Raw genomic sequence first — 27,879 nt, 5'->3', positions numbered from 1 at the left:
ATTGTGACAAATGCCAAACAATAAAAGGTAAATAAGAGCAAGGGACACATATAAATATTTGATTAAGTATACATATAAAATGAGGAGAAAATCTGGCTTTGCAGCTGCTTTTTAGACTCGCAGATTAAATCGAACTTGTTATCTTTCTTCGTTGGCTTTAAAGAACTACATTCAATAGTTGACCTGCTCTAAAGTTTAAACCGTTTTAGTCTCTTGGTATAAGACAGTTGGAGAATTTTGTGTCATCTGCGGAGTTTAATCGTTGTTGCCGTTATCCAGAATCTGAGCCCATCAAATTAAACACACGTTGAACAGCAGTGGACCCGGAACGAAGCCCTGAGGAACCCCTGATGTTATTTTGCCGGGCCCAGACTTGAAATGACTTAAACACTGCAAGAATTCAGGTTCTGAGATCTCATTCAAATAACTCGTCGAGAAATACATTATGATCAACAGTCGTCATAAAGGACTTTGGATTAGAAAGTGATTCAATCCTCCCTTCAGTTCAAACTGGAACCGTAAAATGCACTTTTACCGTTTGGTAATTATCCAATATGTTTATGTGCTATAATCTCTTTTGTTGTATTTTCATTCCATACCGAGTGGGATCATTAAAGCTTCCACTAATGCCTTCTCAGCGAGCACATCAGAAAGGAAGGAAGGAAGGAAGGAAGGAAAGCAGCCAGAAAATCAGCCACCACATTTCAATCGTCTGCTCACAAACACACGATGCAGCATTTATGGAAACTTGAAGCTGTAAATTGAAAGTCAAGCAGTCAGATCATTTTCTTTCAGAGTTTTGAAATGAACACAACATGACTGCAAGGGAAGAGGCGGGGTGAGCGTGTATCGTTTTTTTTCCAGTGCTCTTCCGAGCTCCTTGCGTCACTCCCGCTGGGATCACCCTCTTCAAAAAGGAAGTGACTCGACCATATTCCTCTCCTCCGCATCCACCAGGGAGGGCCTATCCATTCTGTCTCCTCACTTATTTAAGAGCTTGTTCTCCCCGTGGCTTTTACAACACCGGAGGCAGAGAGCAAGGCAGGGAAGTCGTGAGACTGGCGACACACACACACTCACACACACTCAACCATCTTTTCACTTCCACTATGATCCCAATTTGTAGTTTGAAGGCAAATACCAATCCAGTTTGTTGCCAATGCAGATCATTTACAGATGCCAAAAAAACAAAACAACAAAACATTGCTCTGACAGCAAAAGGTCAGCACAAAAATGTCCCATTTGCAGTTCACATCTAAAAACTTTGATTTAAACACTATTGGAACTGCCTGATCTTGATTTTTTTTTTTAGGTCACACTGCAGTGAGTCCATGGTTGGACTCAGGAAAACCTTTCAGGCATCTCATGAGACTGATTTATTTATTTTTATTAGTATTTTTTTTAAAAGGTGGAATCAGAATAAGAAAGTAAAAAAGCCTAATTTCAGGACCTGACCATTTTCCTGAAACGTGACCAAATCCATGTCCCTTCAGCTTCCTATTTGTCCTCCTTCCCACATCCGATCACCACCTCATCCTTTTTTTTTTTTTTATTCCTGTGTTTACTACCTCCTCAGCTTTGTCTTGCAGGTTTTCAGTCAGCTCCACAACTGGCAAGGAAATAGACATACAAAAGGCAGAGCTGCCTCTAAAGATTAAAACAAACGGAAAAAAAAACCCCAGATAAGAAAGACAAAGACACGGAGGCCCGCTGTATCACAGTCTCCATCTTCCCTTAACTTTCCGTGCTCTTCTTTTTGTCTCAGGAGAGACAAAGCGTTGTGGTTGTGTAAAGCAGCAGCACTCTGCTTTTACGTCTTTTCTCATTTCCAACTCTTTCTCTGTGGGCGCCGACTCCTCCAGGCACACTGTACTGTACTGTACGTCCCCTGGAGGTGTGCATCGCGGAGTAAACATTGAGCTTGGCTCCTGTTCTCTCAGACAGATGCGATCTTTGTGGAATCACTTTAATCAGGAGTTGAACAAGCGGGACTTGTGTGAATTTTGTCTGCCAATGCCAGTTTGGAACCATCAAGCAGAATATTCGTCTTCGTGCTTGATTTTTTTTTTTTTTTTTTATCAGAAAAGTGGAAGAGTGTGAAAATTTGAGCACGTTTGACAGGGAACGCATCATAATGGATACATGACTCAGTATTGTGGGTCGTTCCTGGTCAGATGGTGGGTTTGTATTTATCAAAAGTGGTTCAGGCGGTCCCTGCTCAGGGCCATAGATGATTGGTGTGCATTGGGAGGAGGTATCCAATAGCTGCTTGGAGCTGAAACTGCTGCAGAGAGAAAGCTCATCAGAATAAAAAAAAAAAAAATACAGTGAAGCTAAACCGACACTACAACAATACTCTGCACTGGAAAGAGGGTAGGTGGATGACTTTAATGCTTAATAATCGGTTTCAATGTTTGAGTTCCTTTAACTAATGGCAGAACGTTCCCGACTTGCACAACCACACGCCGAGAGAGTATTTTTATCACTCACCCACACAGTTGTCACAGAGACTGCAATGGGAGGCACGAGGTGGTCTGAAGATTTTGCACGTGAAGCAATACTTCAGTTTGACTGTCTGGCCGTTGATGACCACCTCTTTGGTCCTGGGAGGAGGCCTGTATCCTGTGGTGCCGTTAGCCACATCTGGAAACGACAAGAGGGGAGGGGGGGGACAAAAGGACAGGCATCAGTATCAGAATGCAGAGCAACTCAAGTACAGAGTTCACACATACGCTGCAATACAGATACATGTGGTGATATACATCAAGTCCATTAGTCTAATTTGCTGAATTGGCTAAAAAAAAAAAAGGATTTGGATTTAGAACGTAACAAGGTGATAAATAGATGCAAGTATGAGTAAAATGACACTCTGTAAAAACATTTATTGAGAATATTACAGTGATACTGCTCGTTTATTTGGAAAGCCTCAAATTAATTCATAAAGTGTCACTAAACTGCGATAAAAGCAGAGCGAATGCACTAAATTCTGAATAGATTGTAAAGTATTCTCCATGAGTCGTAAAGGCGACCAAAATGCTAACCGTCTATGAGCTACAGCAAAATAAAAGAACTATTGAAACTGAGGTTAGGGTTACGATTACTTCCAACTTGGAGTAATGTTGAAATTGAAGCGTTTAACTCTCAAAACTGGTTTAAAGAACCTTCACGTCAGCCATCACAGATACTGTAAAAGACATAAATATGACATATTTTAATGTGCGAGAAAAACCTCAGAAATAGCGAGAAAGTGTTTGGCTCTGGAGGCAAACGTGTTCAGGCTGTAGGGGTTTTTCTCTCACGATCGACGCTTCTCAGTCTTTATTGACATACGTTGTTTCGAACGTCCGATTCTTCTGAATGGAAGTCGACATTGTGCAATCAGAGTTACTTGTTGTACGTCAATTCATACAAGCCATACAGCAAGGCTGCTGGGAACTCAAGTTGAATGCAACAGGAGAAACCAAGTCCAGCAAAATATGAATAATTGGGAGTTGAACATGCATTTAATTCCACAATCTTCAAAGTGGAATGAAAAAAACAAGAAAAAAAGAAGGAAACAATGGGAGCAACCTGCACAGAATGGCTTTTGGTGGAGTCAGAGAGCAGTGACGACAGGCTATATGGTGAGGATGAGAGCGATAATAGTGATTTTCAAGCCATAAAAGGTAAGAGTCTGTATCCCCGTTATTGCTCCGCTTGCTTTGAGCGCCCTCACGCATGCTGGGAGGAGGAGACCGTGTGTGTAGGAAGACAATTTTGGCGATCATTTACAGCGAAGCCTGCAGCACTGCAAACACAGAGGTATGTGTGTTAATGGGGGGGGGGATGGGTAGGGGGAGTAGGGGGGGGGGGGGGGGGGGGGGGGGGGGCTGGTCACCGAGAGGCTTGTGTGGGTGACATTTCCGAAGAAGAGTAAAGGAAATACAGCCTAGAGTCTCTACTGGGAGCGACCGCCGTACTCCCTCTGTGTCGCCCGTCCCTCACGGCTGAGGTCGAAAACAAATGAGGGAGCAGTGAGAACAATTCGGCACGAGTCAGCTTTCACGATGTCGAGTTCTCAACAATCCATAGCTCGTTCAGAATTCGAAGCACGAGGGAACCCCTCTACGATGGAAAAGTTTTCATACAACCGCAACTTTTGATGACTAATAAATGCAACTTTCCACTGCTACCAGGCATGTGCAGTTCTGCGTGCCGACATTACAACTAACAGATTCTAATATTGTTCCTAGATGCCAACGATGTAGATTATTCTTTCAGGAAAATGAGACGGTTAGTGGGTTTTTTTTGTACAAGGCGTCGTCACACAGCACTCCGCTCTAACAAGAGCGAACAGCAGGTTTAAATGATGGATTTAATGCATTTTAAAAAAAAGACCAGCCTGGAATAATCTAATCTGTCAGAGTGATATACAGCCATACATTTTCTTTAAAAATCCTTCAGCCTAAAGAAAACAAAGGAGCAAACGTGCTCATTTTCAGTGTTTGACCTCTTTCACTGGGACAAAAATGTCGGTATTAGCACTGGATTACTGATAACTAGTATGAGACAACTTTTAAAATGTGTACAGTTACAGTTCAGTAAGTAATAATCAAAACCAACTTCAGTGTGCTTTGGTAATGCGCACATTGCTGTGTACGAGCTGTCAGACTGTCAGAGGCAGTTACATAAGAAGTCAGAGGACGCACATGTTAAGTTAGTCTGTTTTGAGTTCAGCGCACATTTGAAGTCCAGTATTTTGGAGCTTCTGGGAGCAGAGTTTTCACAACTTTCTGCAGTCGTGCAGAACCCTGCACGACACCGCTTCTTAAAAGAAACGGATCTTTTGCACTAATGACGAGAAGAAGCTACAGATGATCTGCCAACGTGCAGACAGCTCTCGTGACGGCAGGCTAATTATTAAGGGTCACGAATACACGCTGGTGGTGAGGTTTACGCTACCAGCCGGGCTTCTTCCGTGTCGTTTCCGGGAGGAACGAGTTCAGGATTAATGAGCTGCTGAAAAGTAACAGCAAACAGGAAAAACAAAACAGAAAAAAAAAACCCTTACAAATATCACCTCTGGGACAAAAATTCATAGTTTCCGCACAATCCAACCAATACAGTGTTGACACAAATAACCCTAAATGCATACGACTTCCACAGATCTCCTGTGATCGCTCCCAAAGCATGCGCTGACCTGCACATCAACATTCACTACACATATTCACAGGCAGTACACAGCCGTGTGTGAGCGGGGGTGTCGGGGTGGCTTTTCTGCTGAACAAAGCCATTTGTACACGGAGGCATCCTGGCAGCCAAAGCTTAGTCTTACATCAGTGTCTAGTGGGAGATTCTTCACCGAGGCCTGAAATCCTGGAGCCGGAAAATAAGGCCAAGTCGACTGGCGAGTGTATGTAACACACACAAACGCGCACATGCACACACACACACACACACACACCTTCATACACAAAGTTAAATGAGGGTTCAATGTCAGCCAAACTGTGCTCCGGTTGCCTGGTGAGGTTTAAAGGGAAGCTAATTGCCATCCTGTGGCGTATGCGGAGGCGAGAAAACTCGAGCTACCATTTTCATCCATGGAGGAGTAAAATGAAGAAGAAGACGGCGGCGGCGGCAAACAGTGTCACTGACCTTAATTAATAAAAAAAGACGTCATTCATTAGGCAGCTCGATTATTTACGTAGTTTAGCAAGTGCTTTGAAAGCTCTGTGTGTTGATTAAAGAAAAAAAAAAACAACAACTAAATAACGTATTAACCTGAACATAAATAACCTGGAGGGGATGTCTACAGAAACCCAGAGGAAAGTTAAGCGGGAGCTGCTTCATGCTGCTTTTACGTTGTACAAGCACAGGTTGTCACTGAGTAGAGCTGCATACAGCAGTTGCAAGTTAAATAATACATTTGTAAAACTGCAACCATCAGCACGAGGTGATTGTATCAATGAACCTTTGTTAAAGGAAACGGTAACGTTGGGTTTGGGCATCTGCTCCGCCTGGCTGTTGTGTATAAAGGACGTTCAGATTGTCACGACTGCGACGCACCTCGCCTACTCCGAATGTTATACGACACATTACGGTCTGCATCGTTCTCATACTGCCTCAATAGGCTTGAACATAGAAGAACCAGTGCAAATTGATTTTAAATCTGACATCCAGGTTCACTCAACATTTATAATTAAATCAATACACGACACCTACAAATGACCACTGGTGCGATGGCTGCATGTACCTGCAGTTGCCGTTAGTCTGTCACATAGCAAATGGCAGCATGAGATCATCTGAGGTTGTTTTTTTTTTTTGTTTTTTTTTATCGAGATAAAACAAGTGAATTTATTCAGGGTTCGTCCTTTGTATGAGTATCATTTACCCTGTGCGACTGAAGTTAAATTAGTTGAGCAATTCTTTTTAATCAAAATTTTTAAAAAATGATTCTGAAAAAACACTCAAAATTGACTGAAAAGGATTTTCCTGTGTGACCTTGCCAAGTCACACCACTGAAACAACTGAGTGAATCTTTTTCAGACCGTTTCAATAAATAATGGATGTTTTGCACTTATTCAAAGACAATGTGACTGAACTCAGTCAACAAAGCCTCGACGACGGTGACGGGTTTCTGTTGATCCGACGTGCTTCTTCATAGCATTTCACAAGTTTTACATCCTGCTCATTCAGCAAATAAACTACACAAGTGGATTCTACTTTGCTCAAGCTGGGCCAATAAAATCCAACCCCATCTCAAGTATTAGGGCTGACGAGTCACATTTTTCGTCAATAACTTTGCCACTGAAGTATTGCCGGAGCAGATGTAGCTCACAGAAATCAGGATATCCACAACGAAAAAGTGCATTGGGGACATTGTCGGACTTATTTGCTGCACGAGCTGGGAGAGTCCTTGGCCCGAGACCACGGACACTCGGTCTGGCTCCAGAGATGTGACATGTTGTCAAGAGTGAAGGACGATGACGAGACGGACGGCGCGGTCACGTATTGGACAAGGCGACAATTCATCAGCAGACTGCAGCCAAGCGCCGCTGCGCCTGCTTGCCGGATAATCCAGCACGACGAGATAAGACGGTGGCAAGGAAATACAGATAAACAAGCAATAAAACCATAATCACGAGTTAATGGGCTTAATGTTACCTGAACTCCATATCAGTATAGCCCGGGGGTGGGCAATCCTGGTCCTGGAGGGCCGCAGTCCCGCATGTTTTCAATGTGTCCGCAATTACTGGCTCGTTCTCAAGCTTTCTGCAGAGCCTCATCATGGCAACTCTGGAGTGTTTTGAGCAGGGGAAACGGTGAACACATGCAGGACTGCGGCCCTCCAGGACCAGGAATGTTCACCCCCCCCCCCCCTCCGGTATAGGCTGTACTTGTGTTGAGCGGTTTTGAGCTAAAGAGTCTTGGTCTCGACTCAGGTTAGGTGGTCTATTCAACCACAACACGACACCGCCCACTTCCCTGCCAATAACTTTGATCAAAGGTGCTGTGTGTCTGAAACAGTTGTTCATATGTTGTTCCAAGCCATGCTGAGACACAGACACCACAGTCGCTTGTTGCCATTGTTGTTTTCCTCGATTTCTTATTTTTGCTCACGTTCAACAGTGACGGCTCCATTCCCGTGCACTCCTCTGTCACTGTTGCCCGCAGCTCCGTCACACAATGACCATCCTTTCTTTATGACTGACCATGTCCCTGTAAATGTATGTCTGCAGAGCACAGAGTACAAAAGGCAGCTATTTATCCTCTGGCGGGGAGATCGACTCGATGCAGAGACACACAATCAAAGTGAAATGAATAGCGGGACACAATCGAGGCTTTAAATTGTATTATGTACGGATAAACCTGCGTCTTTGTTATGTAATACTGTACTGGGTTTTTTTTTTAAGGCTTTGCTAACAAATGCTACGTGGAGGCAGCTTCACTCGAGCACACTTTCACGCAGATGGAACAATAACCAGCACCCGATAGACACGTTGTAATTTGCGTGCGGAAAATCAAACTAAAACTGGACAAAAAATACAAATAACCACACTTGTTTGCATTCAGCTCACTGCACTTCTGTTGTGCACGCTGAGGATGAAGCGAACAAGCCATTGTGGCAGTTTAAGTACAAGCATGAATCAAGACTTAATTTCATGTAAATAAAATAAATAAATGTATTCTTGCCTGTTACATGATGAGCACCCAAGCACTGGGACACAACATATTCAATTCTAAATTCATAAAAGCAATAATATTGCTGGAATAAGGCATTTCCAAAGCATCTCTGAGCAACTTCGCGGCACCACCCATGTGCTTGGGCTCATTTATTCCTCTTTTTAATACAGTTGGCGTTAAACAGCAGGTTAGGATCAATACAGGCTTGTGAACTGCATCATCCAAGATGATTAATTCAAGAATAGTGGCAGATCGCCATGTTTAGTGGCATTTAACGGCACAGCGGTCAGCATTTAAAGGGACGCCCGTGCCAAGCTGGAAAGAAGAAAAAAATGCCCTCTGGGACCGTTGAGGAAATGTCTCATAATCATAAGCTTTAGCGGATACATAGTGGTGCTTTAAACTTGTCGACAGCCAACAAAAGTCAAAGTGAGCAGACCTACAAGGTGTTAAAATCCGACGTGCATGTTTGCAGTGTCTCGTCGCTTCGGGGAGAAGAAGCTGTATCTAATGTAATTAAGCAAGACTCTCAGAAAATGACTCAAGCTTGCTCCGTTTTGCTCTCGCTGGTAATGGCCTGGTTATTCTCAGTGCGGGATCAGAGGTTCATTCTGCCATGAGTACTGTTATAAAGCAAGTCTTTAATGTGGGTTAAAATAAAATGAATACGAATTGCCTCAATGAAAGACATCAAAGTACAGCGTCTTCTTAAACCAACTAAAAAAAATTCAACTTGCTGGATTGTTTTCTTTCGCCACTCTACATGCAATGAAAAGAAAAGGACGTGATGTATGACGGCCCCACCTTTCAACCCTAAATGTCACTGCATCCTCTGCTGATGTACCCATCCTTCCTCCAGCGGTCTGAGCGCTAAGCCTTCCAAAATCTATTTCCTCTGCTAGGGTTCCAAATATGAAAAAAAAAAAAAAAAAAAAAAAAAAGGAACAACACCAGCAAGGCAGACCGACAGTCACCAGCGAGCTTGGACCATATTAGGTTGAAAGAAAGAAACCGGCAGCTCTGACCATCTTTCACTCTGATTAATGCTTCAGAGAGTCTTTTGGATTTGGCATGTGTTCGCTGAACGGATGCCAGCCTGTCTAGTCCTGACATATTGGGCAGGCAGGCAGACATGCATAGACATCAAATGCCGCACGCTGAAGAAAAACCAGCCCTCGTCTCGATCTCAAGCACAGATAAACAAGAGCCTGTGCTTCCTTTGCCGAACCCACCCCTCTTATTCTCTCATCCTAAATAGGGTGTACACGGCTTCTCTGCAGCGCGGTACTTCACTGTGGTGTGACAAGCACGGCGCCTCATGTATACTTTTTTTACCTGTGCAAACAAGTTGGATTTCATTTGATGTCGGGTATAGCTCGCACCACCCACTCGTATCTGAAGCTGAAAGGCGCTCGGCAGCAGCAGCGGCGCGGCACGCGGCCACGACAGTTCCAGCTATCAGCTTCCCCGGTTAAGATACGGGAAAGATGAGAAGCCTCTGTGTCTCATATTGTGCAGACGCCGGGTCCTCCAGCGCGGTGGAGTCAACAGATCAATAAGATTTGTGTTGAACTTGAGCCCTGCAGCACTTTAACTTGAAAACATCATCATTTATTTATGATTCCGTTGGCGAGTTACTAAACTGTTTCGACTACTGATGCTGGAGTGTTGGGTGATTTAGTGGGCTTTCATTTTGATGCACTGAGCAGAGCGTTAAATCACGAGGCTTGCCATCCGAGCCAATTAGGAAATGCTAACCGCTCTTTCCACTTGATTAGAGATTTGCATGGAACATTTATTTCACAAGAATTTAAAACAGTGGAGGGCAAGGGTGGACAATTACTTTTCTTAAGTGGCCACATGAAGAATTGGGACTGCCGTGGAGGGTTGACTTCAATTCTGCTTAATATGAATACGTCTCTCAGTACAAAGTGCTTTACTACAGGCTTCTAAAAAGCTCGTGTTCCTGCTCTGTATCGGTCTTCAAAAAAATTAGTTATAGTGATTCACAGTTTAATTCTGAACAGTTCTCTACAAAAAGGCACACACTTTACCTCCGAGTACAATAAATTAGTCCACGCATGTTCACATCTTGCTAAAAACTTGACACCCTGCATGGGTTTCTCTGTATTTTCTTGTTTTCTTCCGGCTAATGGGCCCACATTGTTCAGTTTGCGGGCTGCGCGTGTCCTGTGTGCCGATGTAATGACCAGATCGGATGTAGGCGGAGTCATCCAGGGACCAAATGCACGTTCAGGAAACAATTAATTGCTTCATCGCTCTTTTACAACAACGTTGCATGAAGGCAAACAAAAAAAAAAAGTTCAATCCATAACCACGTTACGCCGAGTCGTCATATCCAGTAGTCATGGAAACACGACACTCCGTCCTTTTAAAGCAGAGTTTGGTGAAGAAAAGTTGGTATGAATGCAGCCACAATAAAGTACAATGGCTTGGTTGCAATTGAGTTCAAACTAAATGTGCAATCTGGTTTGTTCTAACCAGTTGAAAAGCACACAAAGTAAATCCATTAGACACTTTCTAGAATCAAAAGTAGAGTTGGCATGTTTATCAGTGTTTGGCTTCACTGTGATGTGGTGAGGTCTTCATGTTTTCTTAGAAGTAAATCAAAGGGCTCCACAAGAAAAAGATAAAATTATGAGCAACTTCACAAGTGACCCGAACAGATGGGAGACAAAGCTTGACGTGGAAAAGAGACGCTTCATTATGGCAGCGACGGCCTGGAAAAGTTAGACATGTTCGCTTTAGTCTGTCAGCCACTTTTTGTTATAGTGGCATAAGAACACATTGGTTAAAACAAAAAAAAACAAAAAAAGAAGTAATGAATGACAGCGGACAACTGCCGTCACAGTCAGGCGATGATAAAAAAAAAAGTTGCTGGGACTGAGTCATGTTGGAATTCGGGGAGTTATAAATGAAGAATGAGAGGCACATGATGCATGCATGTGCAGACCGACAGATACAGAATGGTGACCAATGCATTAGTGCGGACATCCAACTTTATTTCAAACACTCCTCCGGGCAACGGAGAGGGGGCAAATGCAACAGAGAGTAAAAGTAAAGGGGAGAGAGAGAGAGAGAAATGAGGACATTGTTGTTGTTGGGATGAGGCAGGATGATCAAGTTAAGAGCAAACAGATGTGCTACTAACGGCTTGCATATCAAGCTGCAACGCCACTTCTCGTACAAAGCAACACTGCTCTGCGTGCGTCGCCACAAATCCATCGTTAAAAAAAAATGATGGCGGAAGAGGAGTGTGTTTAGATGGGGGGGGGGTAATGGGAGGCATGAACGATCAATGTATTATGCCGACTGAAGAGAAAAACATGAAAGAAAACAGGAAAACGAGTGCTGTGAGCAAGGAATGTCATTTGACAAGGGTTTTTTTTAGCTCGTAAAAAGCTGGAGAGGGGGGGGGGGGGGGGGGGGGGGGGCGCAGTGACCTTTCCCTCCGAGTGGCTTATAGCCAAGATTTTACAGCCATGAAGTGCCGGTGCAGGTGTGGGAGACGTTCTCGCAAATAGAAAACAACTGCAGTCTCATCACCATCTTAGTGGCACGAGGTCAGACGTATCAGTAACAGACTGCAAGAGGCTTCAGGGCGTCACAACCACAGCCTGTTCCACAATTAAAACAAGCTTAATCTAATTAACCTAAACGACGGCGAAAACGTTTTCTTGGAAACAGCAATTGAACGCGAACGCGCCCGAAACTGTTCCAGCCAATTACTCCGCAGCAATAATACAACGAGGGAGTGACAGAACACTTGCTGGATGATGAGCGGATCATCTGGACAGTAGGTTTCAACGGGAAATTTGATTTTTTTTAACCTTCGTGTGGTGTGAAGTTTACATTTTGCAACATGCTGTCTGAATGCACGCGTTACCGTGACGCAGTAAACTCCCCGGTAAAGTTGTGGCCCGTCCCTGCAAACACGCGTCTTTGCAACTGAGCGAGTTATGAGACCGTTAAAAGGCCAACAGGAATACGAGCCCGAACAACAACAACAAAAATAAGAGCCAAGTAGTTAAATGCAGCTCCTCTTCAAAAAACGCCTCTGTGTCATTTTACAAGCCGTGCAGATGCCGATTCTACGAGAGGCGATGCACAACGACACAAACGGCAATTTAGTGGGGGGAGGTGAGGGAGTAAAGTAATATTTGGGTCAGTGCTGTTCATATTTTCAGCCTTTTATTTGTTTATCCACTGGAAAAAAAAAAGCATGCCAACATAACATGGTGTTTTGGCACAGTGCACTTTCTGCCCGGCGCTCCAAGTCTCTGTACCTTCCCTCCGAAAGCTTTTAAGTCTCCTAATGAGATTAATTAAGCCGGTCCAGAGTTTGTTTAATGAAGCTCGACTGGCCCGGAGCACGGAAAAGGACCGCGGCTGGGAAAAAGAATCCTCACGTTCCAAACAAAGAGAACTTTGAAGGAGGGTTTTTTTTTTTTTCTTTCTAAAAATGAGGTTTAAAAAGTTAAAAGTTTTGAGTTAAGTGGTTGATAATCCGTTTAAGCTACAGGCCAGTGGGCACTTTAGCAGAATGAGCGAGTCGGTAACTGAACCAACATCATTTCTAATGTAAATTCAGGTCTCGGTTGTTCACTTTCTTCATCACAACGTGGCCTCATTAACTCCAAGCTGGCCATTATTAGACATGTAAGCAACTATTACCATTATTAAGTAACGATGCAGTGTGCAATATCGTTGTTGATCGTTACGATAGTACAGGATTCTGCTGCTCTCAGTAGCAGCGTTTCAAAAGTGGGACAGCTTGTTTACTGATTTAGCAAATCCTTATTTGATTTAGTTTGTTTTTTACTTTTATATTTTTGACTTCTGATGATGTAATGTCTCAATAATCAAGTGAAATGCGACTAAATCAGGGCAATAGGATGCCGCCTGGTTCACAAAATTTGCTGTTGAGCATGAATACAAAGTGCGTAGGAAAATGACTACTTGCAGTTTCGACAGTCATTTGCAGTATTGATATTCTGAAGTTTGAAATAGCAAAGGCTGGATTTCATGGTCAACTCAGAAAATGTGAATGAAAGTTGTTTTCCTGCATGTTTACAAAGCAGTGTGACTGTAAACAAGTCCCGACCTGGAAGACACCCACAGTCATGAATAACTTTATGAATACTGTGGTCTTTCACAGTATGGGACAACTTGAAATGGTGAAATAGTGCATATCGCCACGGAGGTGGCATGATTCCAGCACTGATGCGCATGTAAAGCAGCACAGAGTCCAATGAAATGACGGAACTGTATATCAGGGATGTGGAATTCATTTTAATATGCGCCACATCCAGCTGTGGATCCCCATAAGGTCAAACCAGGAAAATTATTGCATAGAAACTAATCTAATGACACATCTTGAGCTCAGATAAGAACAAGTACATTATGAAAAGGTTCATATTTGATCTTTTCACAAAGCCTATTGCAAAACATACCGTATCTAAAAAATAAAAAAAGGTGGACTCTGAACTCTTTGCCTCACCCTCCCTGTGGATGTCAACATTTTAATTTGATGCAAAGTAAATTTGCAAGCAAAAGTAGCAAGCTTTTACTGCAACATCTCGCTACAACTGGTTATTCAGCTCGAGGCCTCAAGTCTTGACGTTACGTCTGTTAGTCGACTCTGTCCATTTAAATTCTGACAGGATCAATACAGCTTTTGACTTTATGCTAAAACGATGCAAAACACAGTGGAAAAATCAGCAACAACAGTTACTTTTTAGTAAGAATGTGCAACGATTTCACGTCACCTCTGATTTTGCAGCTCATTGTAGTAAATGACGCTTAAATTAAAATGACGTCCCAGTGTGTACATCATATACAGTGGATGACATCTGCAGACATCTGACACTGGGCTGTGTTTCGCAATTTATAAAGCGGCTGATCATTTCAAATGAATGCTCGGCGCTTAAGAAGGCGACGCTGGGTGGAAGCGGGGGCAGCTGTGGCTCAGCTGGTAGAAAACCCCTCTCACCCCGTCCATGTGTTCAAATATGTTTCGCCAAGACATTGACCCCCCGAGGTGCCCCCAAAGCTGAGTGAGCACCTCGTGTGGCAGCTGTCGCGATCTGTGTGTGAGCGATTAATTATATAACGCGGGTTTAATGTTAAGTACGCGCTTAAAATGCTGCTCAAACGATGCTGGGAAACATTTGATAGAAAGTAACGCCACTACTTTTGGCAGCAACGCTCTTGTACCTGCTGATGTGAATTTATTAAAGCTCACATAATGTTAGTATATAGCACCATTTCCAGGGGAGAGTGCAGTTAAAAATAGCAGACAACTTACCTTAATGAGTAAATCGGCTCAGCTGATGTGACACAGCAACACTACGGTAATAACGCTACAGTAATAAATATTTAATGCATTAATCCTAATTGAGAGAGACGTTTGAATGTAATTTACAAGCTGCATTTCGTGGACGTGTCACTAGCTGGTGCAGAAGTGGAATTAAAACACATTATAACAGATTCAAGGGAAAATTGTTTCTTTTAGAAATGACTTTCTGTCGCGACAACATTTCGTTAAAAAGGCACAACATCGATCTTCAGACTGAACTAAAACCTCAACAATTCATCTCCAGACAAACAAGCCCACGTCGTCTTGTGACTCAAAAGACTGAGATTATTATTGCACTTCTGAATGTACTTGAAGTAAAACACGACCACGCAGTATATCTAATTACTGCCCAGGATGATGATGCCCTCCTAATTTTATCTGGTACTTTAATGCATGCAAAACCCCTGACAGTGACAAGCCTGCTTCTGATGAAAAAACAAAAAACAAAAAAAAAAACACAAATTCACAGAGAATGTCAAACTAAAATGTTTTCCTTCAATTAAAATCTGTTCAACAGTTGCAGCATCGGAGTGGTCCCGAAATGCAACACATTAGTCACCGTCTGGAGCATCAACCATAAGAACCAACACAATGTGGAGAAAAAACAGGCAGTGACACACCGCTTCGAGGTTCAGAAACACACTGAGTGGATGAAAGGAGGCAATGTCTGCTTTGTCTGAGTCACGGTGGACTTTTGTCTGTGTTGTTCTGCGGTAATTCACTTACCCGGTACGAAGTGATGCCTAATGTACCAACAGCTTTACCTTTCACGTCAGGAATTAGATTCAGAAGTTCTCAAAAGCCACTTTATGACCGAGGAATAGCTCAAACTGAGTCTCTTAGAAAAGTGCAATAAACTCATCAAAGGCAGACGTATTGAAGGAGCTCCAGTTATATTTAAAGACACAAACTTATTTTATAGCGCAATTACATAAAGACCTCAAACTCCATCAAGTATACTTTAAGGGGCGACTCTACATCACAAGCATTGTGCATCTACAACATGCTAAATTAGAATTAATCTATACTGTAGCTGACCTGGCCTTGTGGCGGAAAACGATCACTGCCAAAACAAAAACATTATTTCAACAAAACCGATTCATTATTTCAGTCTGCTTGGTAATGGCGAGAGGGAAGCGGCGCGTTTGCCTTACCGATCTGCCTCTCCAGGTCAGCAGCTTCGTCTGGGGTGGCCCTGGGCAGCACTCCAGGGTCACTGAAGCTGGTTCTCAGGAGGGTCCCCAGCACAAACAGAAAGAGCACACCGCCGATGACCGGGATGACCGGGGTCAGCTGCAAGGCCAGGAACGGACAACTGGCGGGACGAGAAGACCACATCAGAACATGAGAACTCACAACGTTTCGAACCAGAAACGTGGGCGCGGCCATCTGAAAGGTCGGCCTCCGCCGTGCCAAGAAAGCCTCCACGTACAGCCTCGATTTAAACATTAGCGCAAGTCACAGAGTCGGCCTGATCTTGAGATACCGGCTGAGACGAGTGCTCAAGTTCAGTCAGTTGCAACGCCGATGACTTACTGCTTAATGACTATTGAGTGGATATAAGCACTTAGCAGGCAGATGCACACTTAGGGGTGATCCTCCACTGTTGTAATTTGTTCTAATGAGACTACTTTCACATAATCCCATTAGAAGTCTCGCAGTGAAGGTGATCACATGCAAGCCAACACTGGTGGGGCTCATCTGTTCAGACTGTTGGCCGACTGGATCAGGTGCAGTGTAAACAACCGCAGGAAACACTAAATGATAAGATATGTGGACATGAGGAATGCAACAAAGACATGGCGAGAGGAAATCCTGTAAATCACACAGAAAATGTCCCCCCCCCCCAAAAAAAAAAGCAACATCCACTAAAATGACCACAAACCGTGGCGGCTAAATCTCGGGAGAACATTTATCCGTACGCCTCGTTATTTTCTCAGAGCACACTTTATGGCTTGCGGATGTACATTACATCACTGACGCCGCATCACACCATCTCCAGCCTTCAGATGGCGACGCATCAGGAGGGCAGTAGCATCCGCTGATCTGTGCCAACGCCAGTTAATCTGATGAACCGAGCTGAACTATATTTAGGCTTGGCACGCCGCGTACGGCCAATAACTGAATGTAAATTTGAACCTGGCGCACTCCCTTTGTTACGCTGATCTGTACCAACTGTGGCTTCGCGTTCACCTAAATACTTTTATTATTCGCCACCCGGCATGAAAGTTGGCCAACATAGTGTATGCAGAAAGTGGGCCGTCATCATTTCCATTATCGCCAGCGTGCTAAGGCGTGATAAGAGGGGGTCTACTATTTATCTCGCATGGTCACACGGGTCACTCACAAACAGCAACTAAAACATTCACGTCATACAAATAATGCCTCTTTCTTTTTTTTTTTTTTTTTAAGAACAGTTAAGCTGTGACTCTGATGGGTAAGCGAGCCGGTCCTGCTGCTCTCTACATCTGGACTGAGACTGTCCAAAAACAGAAAAGAAAAGAACCCTTTGTTTTCAGGAACATCAGCAGGAGGCTGCAGGCGGGACAACGTCGAGCAGTGAAACATCCCCCCCCCCCCACCCCCCCGTTAAAGACTTGCCTGCAGTTTCTAAGGTCAGTGTACTGGAAGACTGACTCCTTCAACATCCAATGTACACAATTTATCTTGGGCCGTGTCGGAAAGGGATTCGTGCGTTTTGCTCACAACCCTTTGCCAGCCGCTGGCTTCTGACCTGTGAAGGGTGGAGTTGCTCGGCACACCTTCCAGGTAGTATATCCTGACAGGACACATTCCCATTTCTGGCTGGGGACTACTACGCAAGTTCTCGCGAATCAGGAAACACAGGCTTCATTGAAAACCACAAAAAGCCCCGACCTGTAAAGGCAGGGACTTTTAACAGACTTCTGAAGGTGTGCCTAATGCTGCTAATGTAACCCAGCCACTAAATGTTTATGTTCAAACGTCTGGTCTTTGCAGAAACCTTGAAAATAACCTACTTTTTTTTTTTTTTTTGGGTTGCAAGGTTGTTCAACATTCTCATTTAAAAACAACTTCCCAGAGACTTCAGTGTGAACAGCCTTCGGCCCTGAAATGGCTTGTATTTATAGAAATATGTAGCGATCTGAATAGGACACTGGCCTTATTGTTTATTTTATTTTGCTTGAAGTTGGTCGAAAAAAAGTAGGGCCATCTCATATTCTGGATTAACCGGCTGCAGCTACAGTGCCGGATGTTGTGCTTACGCAACTCTTAAAAGGTCAAACAAAACCATGTATTTATAAATGGTGACAAACGGCTGTTTAATTCCCACAAAATTTTAGAAGAGAAAATAAGTCACAAGTCTTCATAAAAACTCAATTTACCCTGGAATACATTTCGCTAAATAAAAGGGACTGTCTTCTTTTAACAGATTTGGGGACTTTTCTTTGATAAAGAATGAAGCGATAGTGACATTAAAAGATATGCTACAGTCGTTTTTACCCATTTGTTTAAGTAAACTTCCTAAATTTTACCATGACAATGTGCCTCATATGACCATGGTTGTGGTAATGATGGTAACCATCAATGCCAAAAATCCATTCAACAGGTCACAAAGGCACACCGTGTGTGATGGTCCTTGTGTTCTTCCAGGAACCGACCATACGTCTTCAGAAAAAGCCTTTCGTGTTCAGAGAGGAAACGAATAACAAGAGACGACCAGCAGATTTCACAGCGAGATGACATTTCCTTGAGAAATGCTGAGATGTGAAGGCTATTCTACTAATGCAGGGTAAGAGCTCCGTCCTTTGCCATGTTATGATGCCGATACACGTTTTCATGTTTCCAGGCACGAACCCCTAAAAAAGTATCAGAGAACCAAAACAGAGAGCTAATGATTTGAAGAAAAGGGGCTCTGATCTTAACATGATCAGGATTACATGGAGCGACTGAAGGATATGAGCCCGTCTGTACTTTAAGATCTCCAGGATTTTTCCACACATCTCCTCATGCAGCTTTTGAAGGTAAAGATTGGTCACACCAAACAACGATTTCACATTTCTCCCTCACATTAAGTGATTTAAAATAAACCCGACACATTTGGGTTTTTTTTTTTTTTTAAAGCACAACTGCACATTTTCATCCTCGCGCCAGCCAGCATCGAGTCCTTTTCACTGTTCTGTCCATGGAAAACGCACCATTGCAATGTGTCATTACATTTCACGAAGTGGAAATAATCTAAAAAGTCTCTGTTTGGACGAAGCCGCATGAGAGCACTTCCAAGCAGCAGCGTCTGGCAGCACGAGAAGGCTCCACTTCACAGCTTGCCACTGTCTGTTTACATTTGCCCCGGGTTAGCAGACAGTTCTGATGTCACCCCCTCCACATATCTCCCCCCCTTCCACCAATTCAATCTGTCTCAGTGTGATTGGTCACACATCACCATTAATGAATCTGCTAATTAGAGGCGCTAATGGAAACTCACTGCAGTTGTAAAGCGCTTGGCAGACTTTGTGTGAGGGCGCCTACATCTGTAACGATCAACCCAAAAGCAAAGATTTCAATGGTTTTTCCGAAAAGGAATCGATGAGAAAGTCAAGTTGCCCGACTGAATCGTCAAATCGTCGTTGAGAAGAAATAAAAGCGATCGCACGCGCGGAACGGGCCGCTCTTTCTCTCCCCTCTCGCTCCCTCTGCGGAGAAACAGACAACGCGTAGATTTGTGCTTTCTTCTGGTGACAAACGATTGCATTTTAGAAAACCTGTCATGTTGGCAAATGGTGATGGAAATAGCTGTGAGCCGAACAAGCCGCTGCCTCTGTCCTCAAGCGCTGTGCCTAAGTGTGTTGGACATGGAGAATCTAATGAAAAGGCAGCCGCGTGTGGTGTAAACTGACAGGTCTGTAGAGGTGGACAGAGATTAAACGCCAGAGCCATGAGAGAGAGAGAGAGAGGGGGAGGGGGCAGGGGGGGCGATGACTCTCCCATAGACGTGGATCAATACAGCGACGTGCACGCACTGCAGGTAAGCAACAGCTTGCCTGGCTTAAGTTCCCCCCCCGAAGAAAATGTCCCAAAAATCAATCTTTATCCATCACTGTTGAACATAAGCGGTAAAGCCCACAGGCCATTTCTACAACTCGCCGTTGTTTTCGAGGCAGCGGGACGGCAGGTATCGACGCGGACGCGGGCATTTCCAAAGTTATGTCTTCATTTCTTTGTTCGATACCAAATCTTATATTTAACAGGGACTTCGGGGGCTTTGTTGCCATGGAGACGGACAGTATCCAATGTCAGACATGGTACATTTTCGAAAGGGAATGTGGTTACCCTGGAAACAGCCACATGAGTGAGCTGAAGCCTCCGAGGTACAAAAAAAAAAAAAAAAAAAAAAAGGAAAGAAAAAATCGTTCAATAAGAGACAGAACGATGACATTCATTAAATTCTTTGTAGGTGCCTCAACAGACCTTCTGGATGCTAAACAGGAAGACTGACTCATTTCTGGATATGATCCAGAAGCCGTGCCGACGCCGATGGTGACCACACGGGCTGAGGCGAGGACAAACGGCAGAGACGGACCAAACGACTTCACTGAGGGTCATTCAGTCGTCGTGATAAATAATGCATGGTGTGTCCACACACACACACACACACACGTCCATCAGCCAAAAGATTATGACCACAAACACTGAAAATGAATCACATTGATGTCAATAAGAGACAAGTCGGTGTAGAGATATATCAGGCAGCACGCAGACATTTAGTTCTTCGAGTTGGGATGTATCAGAAGCAAGAAAATGGACAAGTGGATTTGAGTGAGTTTCTGAGTCGGGGCATCTCGAAATCTGCGGCTGGGTGTTTTCCAGTCTGCGGTAGTCAGTTTCTATCAGAAGTGGTTAGAGGAAGGAAATGCTGTGGACCAGTGGCCGAGTCGTGAAAAGCCAAGGGTCATCGATGTAACTGGGGAGGGTGAAAGCTGCGATCCGATCCAGACATCAAATTTCAGTTAAAGGCAATTCTGATAAAAAAAAAATATATAACTCAGAAACGGATTACATCACTACTTGTTGTGTATATGGCTGCACAGTCACAGTCAGAGTACCATGTGAGTATCAGGACTGGATCAAGATGCAAGGGTAGAAGGTGGTCCTAAAAACAAAAACAAAAAAACCCCAAAACAATTCCATCCTGCCACTTGATGGATGTTATTTTGACTTCCTGGCTTTACTAAAGCATGACTGTAGACCACGTACACCAGAGATGTCCAGACATGTTGCAAACTATCTTTAAAATGCCCAATCCAAACTGATCTACTGCTGCAGAAAAAAAAACATGTTTTATTAAAGATCCACTGGTGGATTAACAAAGTGCTTCGCTATTGACTTTTAGTTTAGTACAGCGAAAATGTTTTTGGTAATTCATTAGGCCACAAATAGGATTGCATCCGTTTCTATTTGCTAGAACCAACAGTAAATCCATGAATGAATTTGTTGCAAACTCTTTAAAATACATGTTTTTTTTAATCTCTCAGATACTCTGTACGTCCATCTGATGATCGACACTTTTCAATTGACAGTGTGTTTTGAAATGACTTGGCTTATCAGCATATTGATATACAACTCTCGAAGAAAATTGTATATTTGGTATAAAATAATAATAGATTTAAAGGCCTTTTAAAACACTCAAGGTCACCTCACAAAAGGAACTGTGAGGGATTCCTTCAGTGCAGTAGTTTCCCCTGCCACAAAGTGAAAACGGTTGGAGGAGCACAATGATGACTTTTTGATCCAAAGTACAATTTGAGTATCTGGGGACACACATCGGAGGACACCATTTTGGGGGTCCTGCAGGACACCGGAGATCCGCCGGTATCTTCTTGGTGCCAGACACCACAGCACACGTTCAAGAGATCACGTTGTATATACAATGTGTAAAGTTTCAAACCCACTTGAACATTTGATACCGAAGCCATTAGTGGCGACGGCACCGACGATCAACTTGACCTGAAGCCCGACGTGTTCTCAACAGTCCACTCACCTCCGGTTTTCTCTGTAAACTCCACAGTCAAGTAACATATCCAAACAGGCAGAGCAAAAAATGCAAAAAAAAAAAAAAACTCATCTCGGAGTGACTGTCAAAACTCTTTCCAAATCAGCTGATATCTCAGGAGCAAAACAACCAGACGAAAATAGACTTTAAAGACGAGCTGAGACACGACCGCGCGTTGCCAGCTTGTACGGATAAATACTTGATTTCCTAAACTCTGTATAATGTGGCTGCAATAAAAACCGTGACAGCCAGCTCCTCGGGCAAATCGCACAATGATACATGGTTGACACGTCCCGAGGAGATATTGGGTGCATGTCACAGTTAGCCCAACAGTCGCATAATACACTTTGAGTAATGACTTCAATCAGAAGATGGATTTGAGCACTTGGGGAGCAATAAGCAGCGTGACACAATGAAGAAACTTAAATGGGGGCCTTCATATTTACATAGGGAAGCTAATTGAGTTATACTTTCATTGCACTAAAAGAATCATTAGGAAACAAAAAAAAAAGGCATTTCAAGTCATTAAAAGGTTTTTTTTTTGGCCAAGGATGAGTTCATCACTCGAATGCATTTATTTCATGTTGAACTATAATTTCTAAGCTCATCAATATTCATCTAATTAAGCCATTCTTTAAACTGAAGTTACTCCACTTCATAAAATATATGAAGAGCAAATCTCACCATCACTTCGCCCGCAAGTACGTGTTCATGTTCAAACTAAAGTTTCAAAAAGTAGTTCTTTTCCCAACCAACTATTTTTGCACAAACCGTGCATGTGCCTAATAATGCAGTTCCTTTGATGAAATGGGGAACTAAAATGTGAGGCCGCCATATCTAACCGCTTCTTCTAAGTATAGACGGAGAGCATTAATGCGCTCTCGCAACATTCTTGTGACATTCTTGTCTGTGAAAAATGCTTTGAGAAACGCGGGCCTAAGCTGGCTATATTAAAACCAACCCTGGGGAAATGTGCGTACAAAGACCAGCATTATACTCGCCTGCATTTAACCCTGGGTGGGCAATTCAAAGCAGTTGACTAAAGTTGACATTAGTGACTATTTTTCAGGGCGTCTTCTTCTTCTTCTTTTTTTTTTTTTAACAAAGTCGAAGGGAAGACGACAAAAATTAAATACAGTTGTTTTAGAATCCACCTCGGCACCTGGTCGTTATGTGGTTCATACAATCACTCTGTTGTTTTTTTTAACTTTAACACGTGCTACAACCTGCTAATAAAAAAAAAATCCCATCTGTGCAATAGCGGGACTGAATAGCACAGGTGATCTCCACCTACCTTAAAAGAAACTCCTGAAGCTTTCCTCCTCATTTGCTTCTCAAAGGGTGCACTAATCTCAACAATAATCCAGTACAGATTACGGTTATCACATTACCCATCAAATCCTCTTATAATGCCAAGCAGTTTTTTTTTGTTTGTTTTTTTAAACTCAGCTGAGAGTTAAGCTTCGGGGGACTTTCATCTCGGCTTGATGCGACCGCGTGGCGTTTGCCACGCTCGGTACCCGTCACCGACTGTACATCCGAAGTCACCGGAGATGAACCCTTGCTCGATATCCAATGGTCGACACAAAATCCCCTCGATGCATACAGAAATTGTGTGCTGCGCTATTCTTCCCCTGCCAAAATTATAGCAACACCGATTTAGTCTAAAACAGCAGCACAGCTTGAAAAGTGCGCAACGTCATGTTAAAATGCATTTCAAGCACTTGGCTTTGTACCCTTTCGCTCCAAAGTCACATTACTCATCTGGGCAACATGGACACGAGGCTTTGTCGGGCTTGCCTTTTTATTACGTTTTGATTGCTTTTGATGGCAGACAAGGGCAGAATAAGAGCTTCTCTTAGCTGTAGGCCAAGTGATTTTACAACGAAACAAGCGGCCATGGCAAGCTTTTGCACATTGTTCTATTTTAGCCCAGACCGCTTCATGAAATTGTGATTTACTGCCACGTTCCAAATGTCCACTGCACATGGCACAGCACCCCCCCCCCCCCCCCCCAAAAATAATCTTGTAAACGTGACGTTTCCACATGTGCACCAGCTACCACGGGCGAAAAGGGAGGAGAGGCTCGCTGAAGGATGTGCGATGAAGAGGTTGATTGAAGGCTCGAGGACAGTCACGGAGAGGAATCCCACAGCGGAGCGGGAAAACAAACGGCTCCACATGACGCCTGGTTGCAATAAGCCTCAGTGACAAGACAACGGCAATAATGTCCCTGAATAAAGCTACACCCGAAACCTGTTTGATAGTTGCTAAACCGTTGAGGAAGAGAACTTGTGTTTTTGCTCTTTTGTGTTTCTATTTGAAAATGTTGATTTTTGCCCGTTTAACCGAGCGGAGGCCAGCTCCTCTAAAAGCTCCTACATTAGTGGTATTATATTAACAATCTTGTAAGTTTGACACTTGATACAACGCGCATGATTACGGTAAGGAAACTCCACGGCTCCGTTTTCAAGTGAAAACGCAAAAAAACACTCGCAGAGTTTTGAAAATGACTCCTGAGGTCATTCAGGAAATGTTCTGACTGTCTCATTGTATGATGTAAGAGTATCATTTTAAAACCGGGACAAGATATAACCTCCAAGATCGTGCGTCCTTCATCTGGAACAAAACCTCACAGTGTACACCCGCCTTCCCTCTGGAACGGGACCGAGTTACTCGACAGCTTGGCCTGAGAAGAATGTATCGTCAAATCCTTGAGAGATCATGTCAACCATGGGTGTGACCGTTCAACTTGATTAAAAAAAAAAAAAATACTGTTTCGTGGGTCTTGGAGGGAGGGGTGGAGTGGGGAGGGTTTTAAGTCAAGGGGTCACGTTTCCTGTTCATTCTGAACTTTTTTATGTTGATATTTGTGTTGTTATGTTCACTGTTGTATATCAGAAGTGGGCATTGTATATTTTTATACTGTATTGTTGTACACTCCATGGCCCAATAAAATAATTATTGGAAAAAATACTGTTTCGCATTAGTTTGTCCTTTGACACACAAAAAAAAAAGCAGAAGAAAGGGCGTGTTTGCTAAAAGGGTCTTGGAAAGCTATTGTATTCTCTGAAGGAGCGGCTGCACATGGCCTGCAGGTGAGCATAAAGTGGCCTCTCTCTCTCTCCTTCACTGGGCGTTCTAGTATCAAACCTTGTGGACAAACAATAACCCCGCCAGGAGAAACTGGTATTACTTCTTTCCTACGTCGTGGGAGGTTCCTTTTCAACCAACAGCCACGAGTATCGTAACTTCTCATGCAGAGTGGCAACGTTTCTACGAAGCCCATTGCTGGTATGACACATGAAAATGCTTTGCCTTTCTTCACGTAGTTCTGGAGTAAATGAGCATACGAACAGTAAAAACCCTGGCGTTATGATGTCGTCTTTACAGAGAGGTTTTTTACCTGGGCCTTCCTCTTTCACAGTCAAAGTTTCATCACACTTGCACAAACCGCAAGAACTCACTGAGAATCTTTAGCACATTTGCAGGTGATTTTCCTCTCCGTTCTGTCACTCAGGACTCATCCCGACACAGAACGAGACGACGCGGAGGCAGAAGAGCTGCAACCAGGGGGCAACAACCTCAATAACTCCATTACCCATACCAAGAGGACCACAAATCCACAACATCTGAATGACATCATGACTGTTGTTTCCTGTAACTTATATTAAAATACTACAATATATCAGACGATCGGATGCTTTGTTGCATTTTCTTAGCCAGACGGCCTTTATTCTAACAATTTAAATCTGCAAATACTCACATTGTGTTTCAGGGCATAGGTGTAAAAATAATTGCATTATTTTAGATGCACCTATACTTTGATTTCAAATACTTCCTCATACCATCAAGATATTGTTGGGATTTCCATCCGAGTCAACTTCAATTGGTAGAAACCAATTTGACCAGTTTATACAGCCAAACTATGATGTGGACTTTATAATGGCATTATTGTAAACATCCACTTGTCATAGTGCCTCTCGTGTGTCTCCAAATCAAATCAGGATTCAGTCGACAACTGAAAAGTAGAGAAACAGGTAAACAGAAAGGTCGACGCTGCAGTGACTTTCGCAAAGAACTTGCGATGCCGCGACTCTTCTGGTCCAATCTGCTTTAACGTGTAAAAACTAGCAGTGGGCTGGAATGAGGAGACCGAAGAGAAGAACAAATCATCTTCAGCTGTTTTAAAAGGAGACGACCGACTGGCGACTGGATCTCCAGCTCTCTTGTTGCACGGCGTGGCGATTTCTTTCCACTGAATTAATCCTGTCAAGACGGCATCCCCTCCCCAACAGTGTGCTGCTCCAACAGGCTCCGTCAATAAAACCGTTACTGCTTTTACAGAGGGACATAAATTAGATGTAACTAAACATGCGGGGCCGCTTAAATCAAAGCCTTGCGCTCTTTTCTCGGGCCACTGAAAGAAGCAAAAAAGCCGACGTGGGCCCTCATCAATGTAATGCAGCTCTGGAATTCAGCCGTTTCTAATCAAAGCGCTCGTTTGACTCGGGCAAATAAAATGAGTGAAGACACCAGAGGAGGGATGGTCATTGAAAACAAATCAGGATTAAAAATGAGAGGAAGTGTAGCTTGAAATTAATGTACATTGTATTTAAACGTTATATGGTTGAGACAAATTAAATGATAAAAAAAAAAAAAAAAGCTATTGAGTAAAACAGGATCATGGCTGTGTGTGAAGAACTGGAAACTATTTACTGGCTATAGTAAATGCTTCTAATGCACCTGCGCTGACTAGTCCGCCAAGTTCATCAAACAATATATGCAGAAAAGCTGGTGTCGATAAACTCACATATGCACACAAGACGTCAAGGTTATGGCTCCTCTTTGCAGAGCGCCTCCTGCTGCATGGTAAACAGTTTACATTTGCCCACAGTGGCCGGGTGTAAAGTTAACTCAAATGCGTGGAAATTCAACAAAGAGTCGGTCAACAGGCGGCGCGGACACGGAAGTGTCCGTCTTGCAGAGACGCATAAATAACACAATGCCAAGTTTTATGCACGTTCAACTCGACTTCCTCTCATGTCAGATCGATGAGGCCGATTCAGCTTTCCTGTCGCAGCTTGGTACCATTACTTACAGTCTCTTCCAGCCTGCAGTTTTGTTCACCCCGAATATTACAAAAGTCAAAAGCGGTTTTGTTTTTTCCCCCCTTTCTTTTGACCGAAGACTGTGCTCCAGATCACCCCTTCAAACATCTGCCGGGGTGAACCTTTACGGCACACGAGGGAACCGATGCAACATGTGCAACAACAGTCCACATGGACGTCTGTGGGAGGGGGGCCAGCAACAGAATAATAAACAGGCTCTAACGGGCTTTATTGTGCATGGTTGAGTGCCCCATAGACAGAGACAAAAGAAAACAAGCAAGAAGAAAAAGAAGAAGAAGAAAAAAAAAAAAAGAAATAGAGATGTAGAACTATTTTTTTGGCTGATGTGCTCGACACGTCTCCGGCCCTGAAACGCTCACCATCTGTCCACGCTGTGTGGACCACACCAATCAGTGTGTAGAATGTGGCTTCGGTTTACCCGTCACTTAGTGAGTCAATGCTAACCTTCAAAAACTTTCACTGTCAAGCACGGGGGGGAAAAAAAAAACAACTCATTGTAAAATCAGTCTCGTAAAACGATCGGGTCAAACCTAACCCTCCAGACATTTTCATCAACTTTGGTGTTTATATTTATCATGAATCACGGCATTATTACAATCCTCCACCAGACCAGAGGAGTTCAACTGATATCACGAAGGCCGACAGTGCAACGACAATATCTCAGCTGAAACAGACATTGTGCGCCGATGCCGACAGAAGTGTGTGTGCTTTCATTGCGAGACGGACGCTCTTTCTATCTCTTTCTATCGGTCCAACCGAAATGACGACACTGGGACACAAAGCCTATTTAACAGACTGAGGGGCTCGTAGAGACTCTGCTGACAACTGGCGGGTTCAGTGGGGAAGACAACTTTATCGAAATGCATTACGGTTAATGACGACAGAGGCCAATGTGCAGGTCTGCTGACTATCACCCTGTCCGATAAATGTCTCCTTTCAGCTGACGAGAGAGAGAGGGAGAGAGTCAGGAGGACTTGGCCGGCCCGAGGGCATGTACAGTTGAACGGGGGGTGGCCAGTTGCTTAGTTGAAAACTGGCTTTGAGCTCGTCTGCCGTTCCTGAAAAATATCCCCCTGTCGTCACAACAAACAAGAGGACGGTTCAACACTGAAGTGGAGGAAATGACAACCGGCCAAGGAGGGCTAGGCATCACCGGGAAGCATCTGGCATCCCCA

At 43.6% G+C, this 27,879-nt stretch overlaps 1 protein-coding gene and 1 long non-coding RNA gene across 4 annotated transcripts in view; one reads left to right on the top strand and one right to left on the bottom strand.

Moving 5' to 3' along the window:
* Positions 1 to 27,879, bottom strand: part of zdhhc14 (zDHHC palmitoyltransferase 14) — a 46,623-nt gene that overhangs the window by 15,249 nt on the left and 3,495 nt on the right. For all 3 annotated transcript variants that reach the window (XM_080512765.1, XM_080512763.1, XM_080512764.1), the window contains exons 3-4: positions 15,697 to 15,857; positions 2,491 to 2,643 (exon numbers count right to left, since the gene is read on the bottom strand). In XM_080512765.1, the coding sequence (XP_080368891.1) occupies positions 2,491 to 2,643; positions 15,697 to 15,857 (314 nt within the window). The remainder of the gene's footprint in view (positions 1 to 2,490; positions 2,644 to 15,696; positions 15,858 to 27,879) is intronic.
* LOC308142391 lies at positions 19,641 to 24,352 on the top strand. Its single transcript, XR_013936998.1, has 3 exons — positions 19,641 to 19,890; positions 19,977 to 20,151; positions 23,631 to 24,352. It is a non-coding gene; the product is annotated as an uncharacterized lncRNA (long non-coding RNA).

The sequence above is a fragment of the Blennius ocellaris genome (assembly GCF_963422515.1).
Source record: "Blennius ocellaris genome assembly, chromosome: 17".
NCBI classification, from domain to species: Eukaryota; Metazoa; Chordata; class Actinopteri; order Blenniiformes; family Blenniidae; genus Blennius; species Blennius ocellaris.
This window is presented reverse-complemented; position numbering and strand designations above follow the sequence as displayed.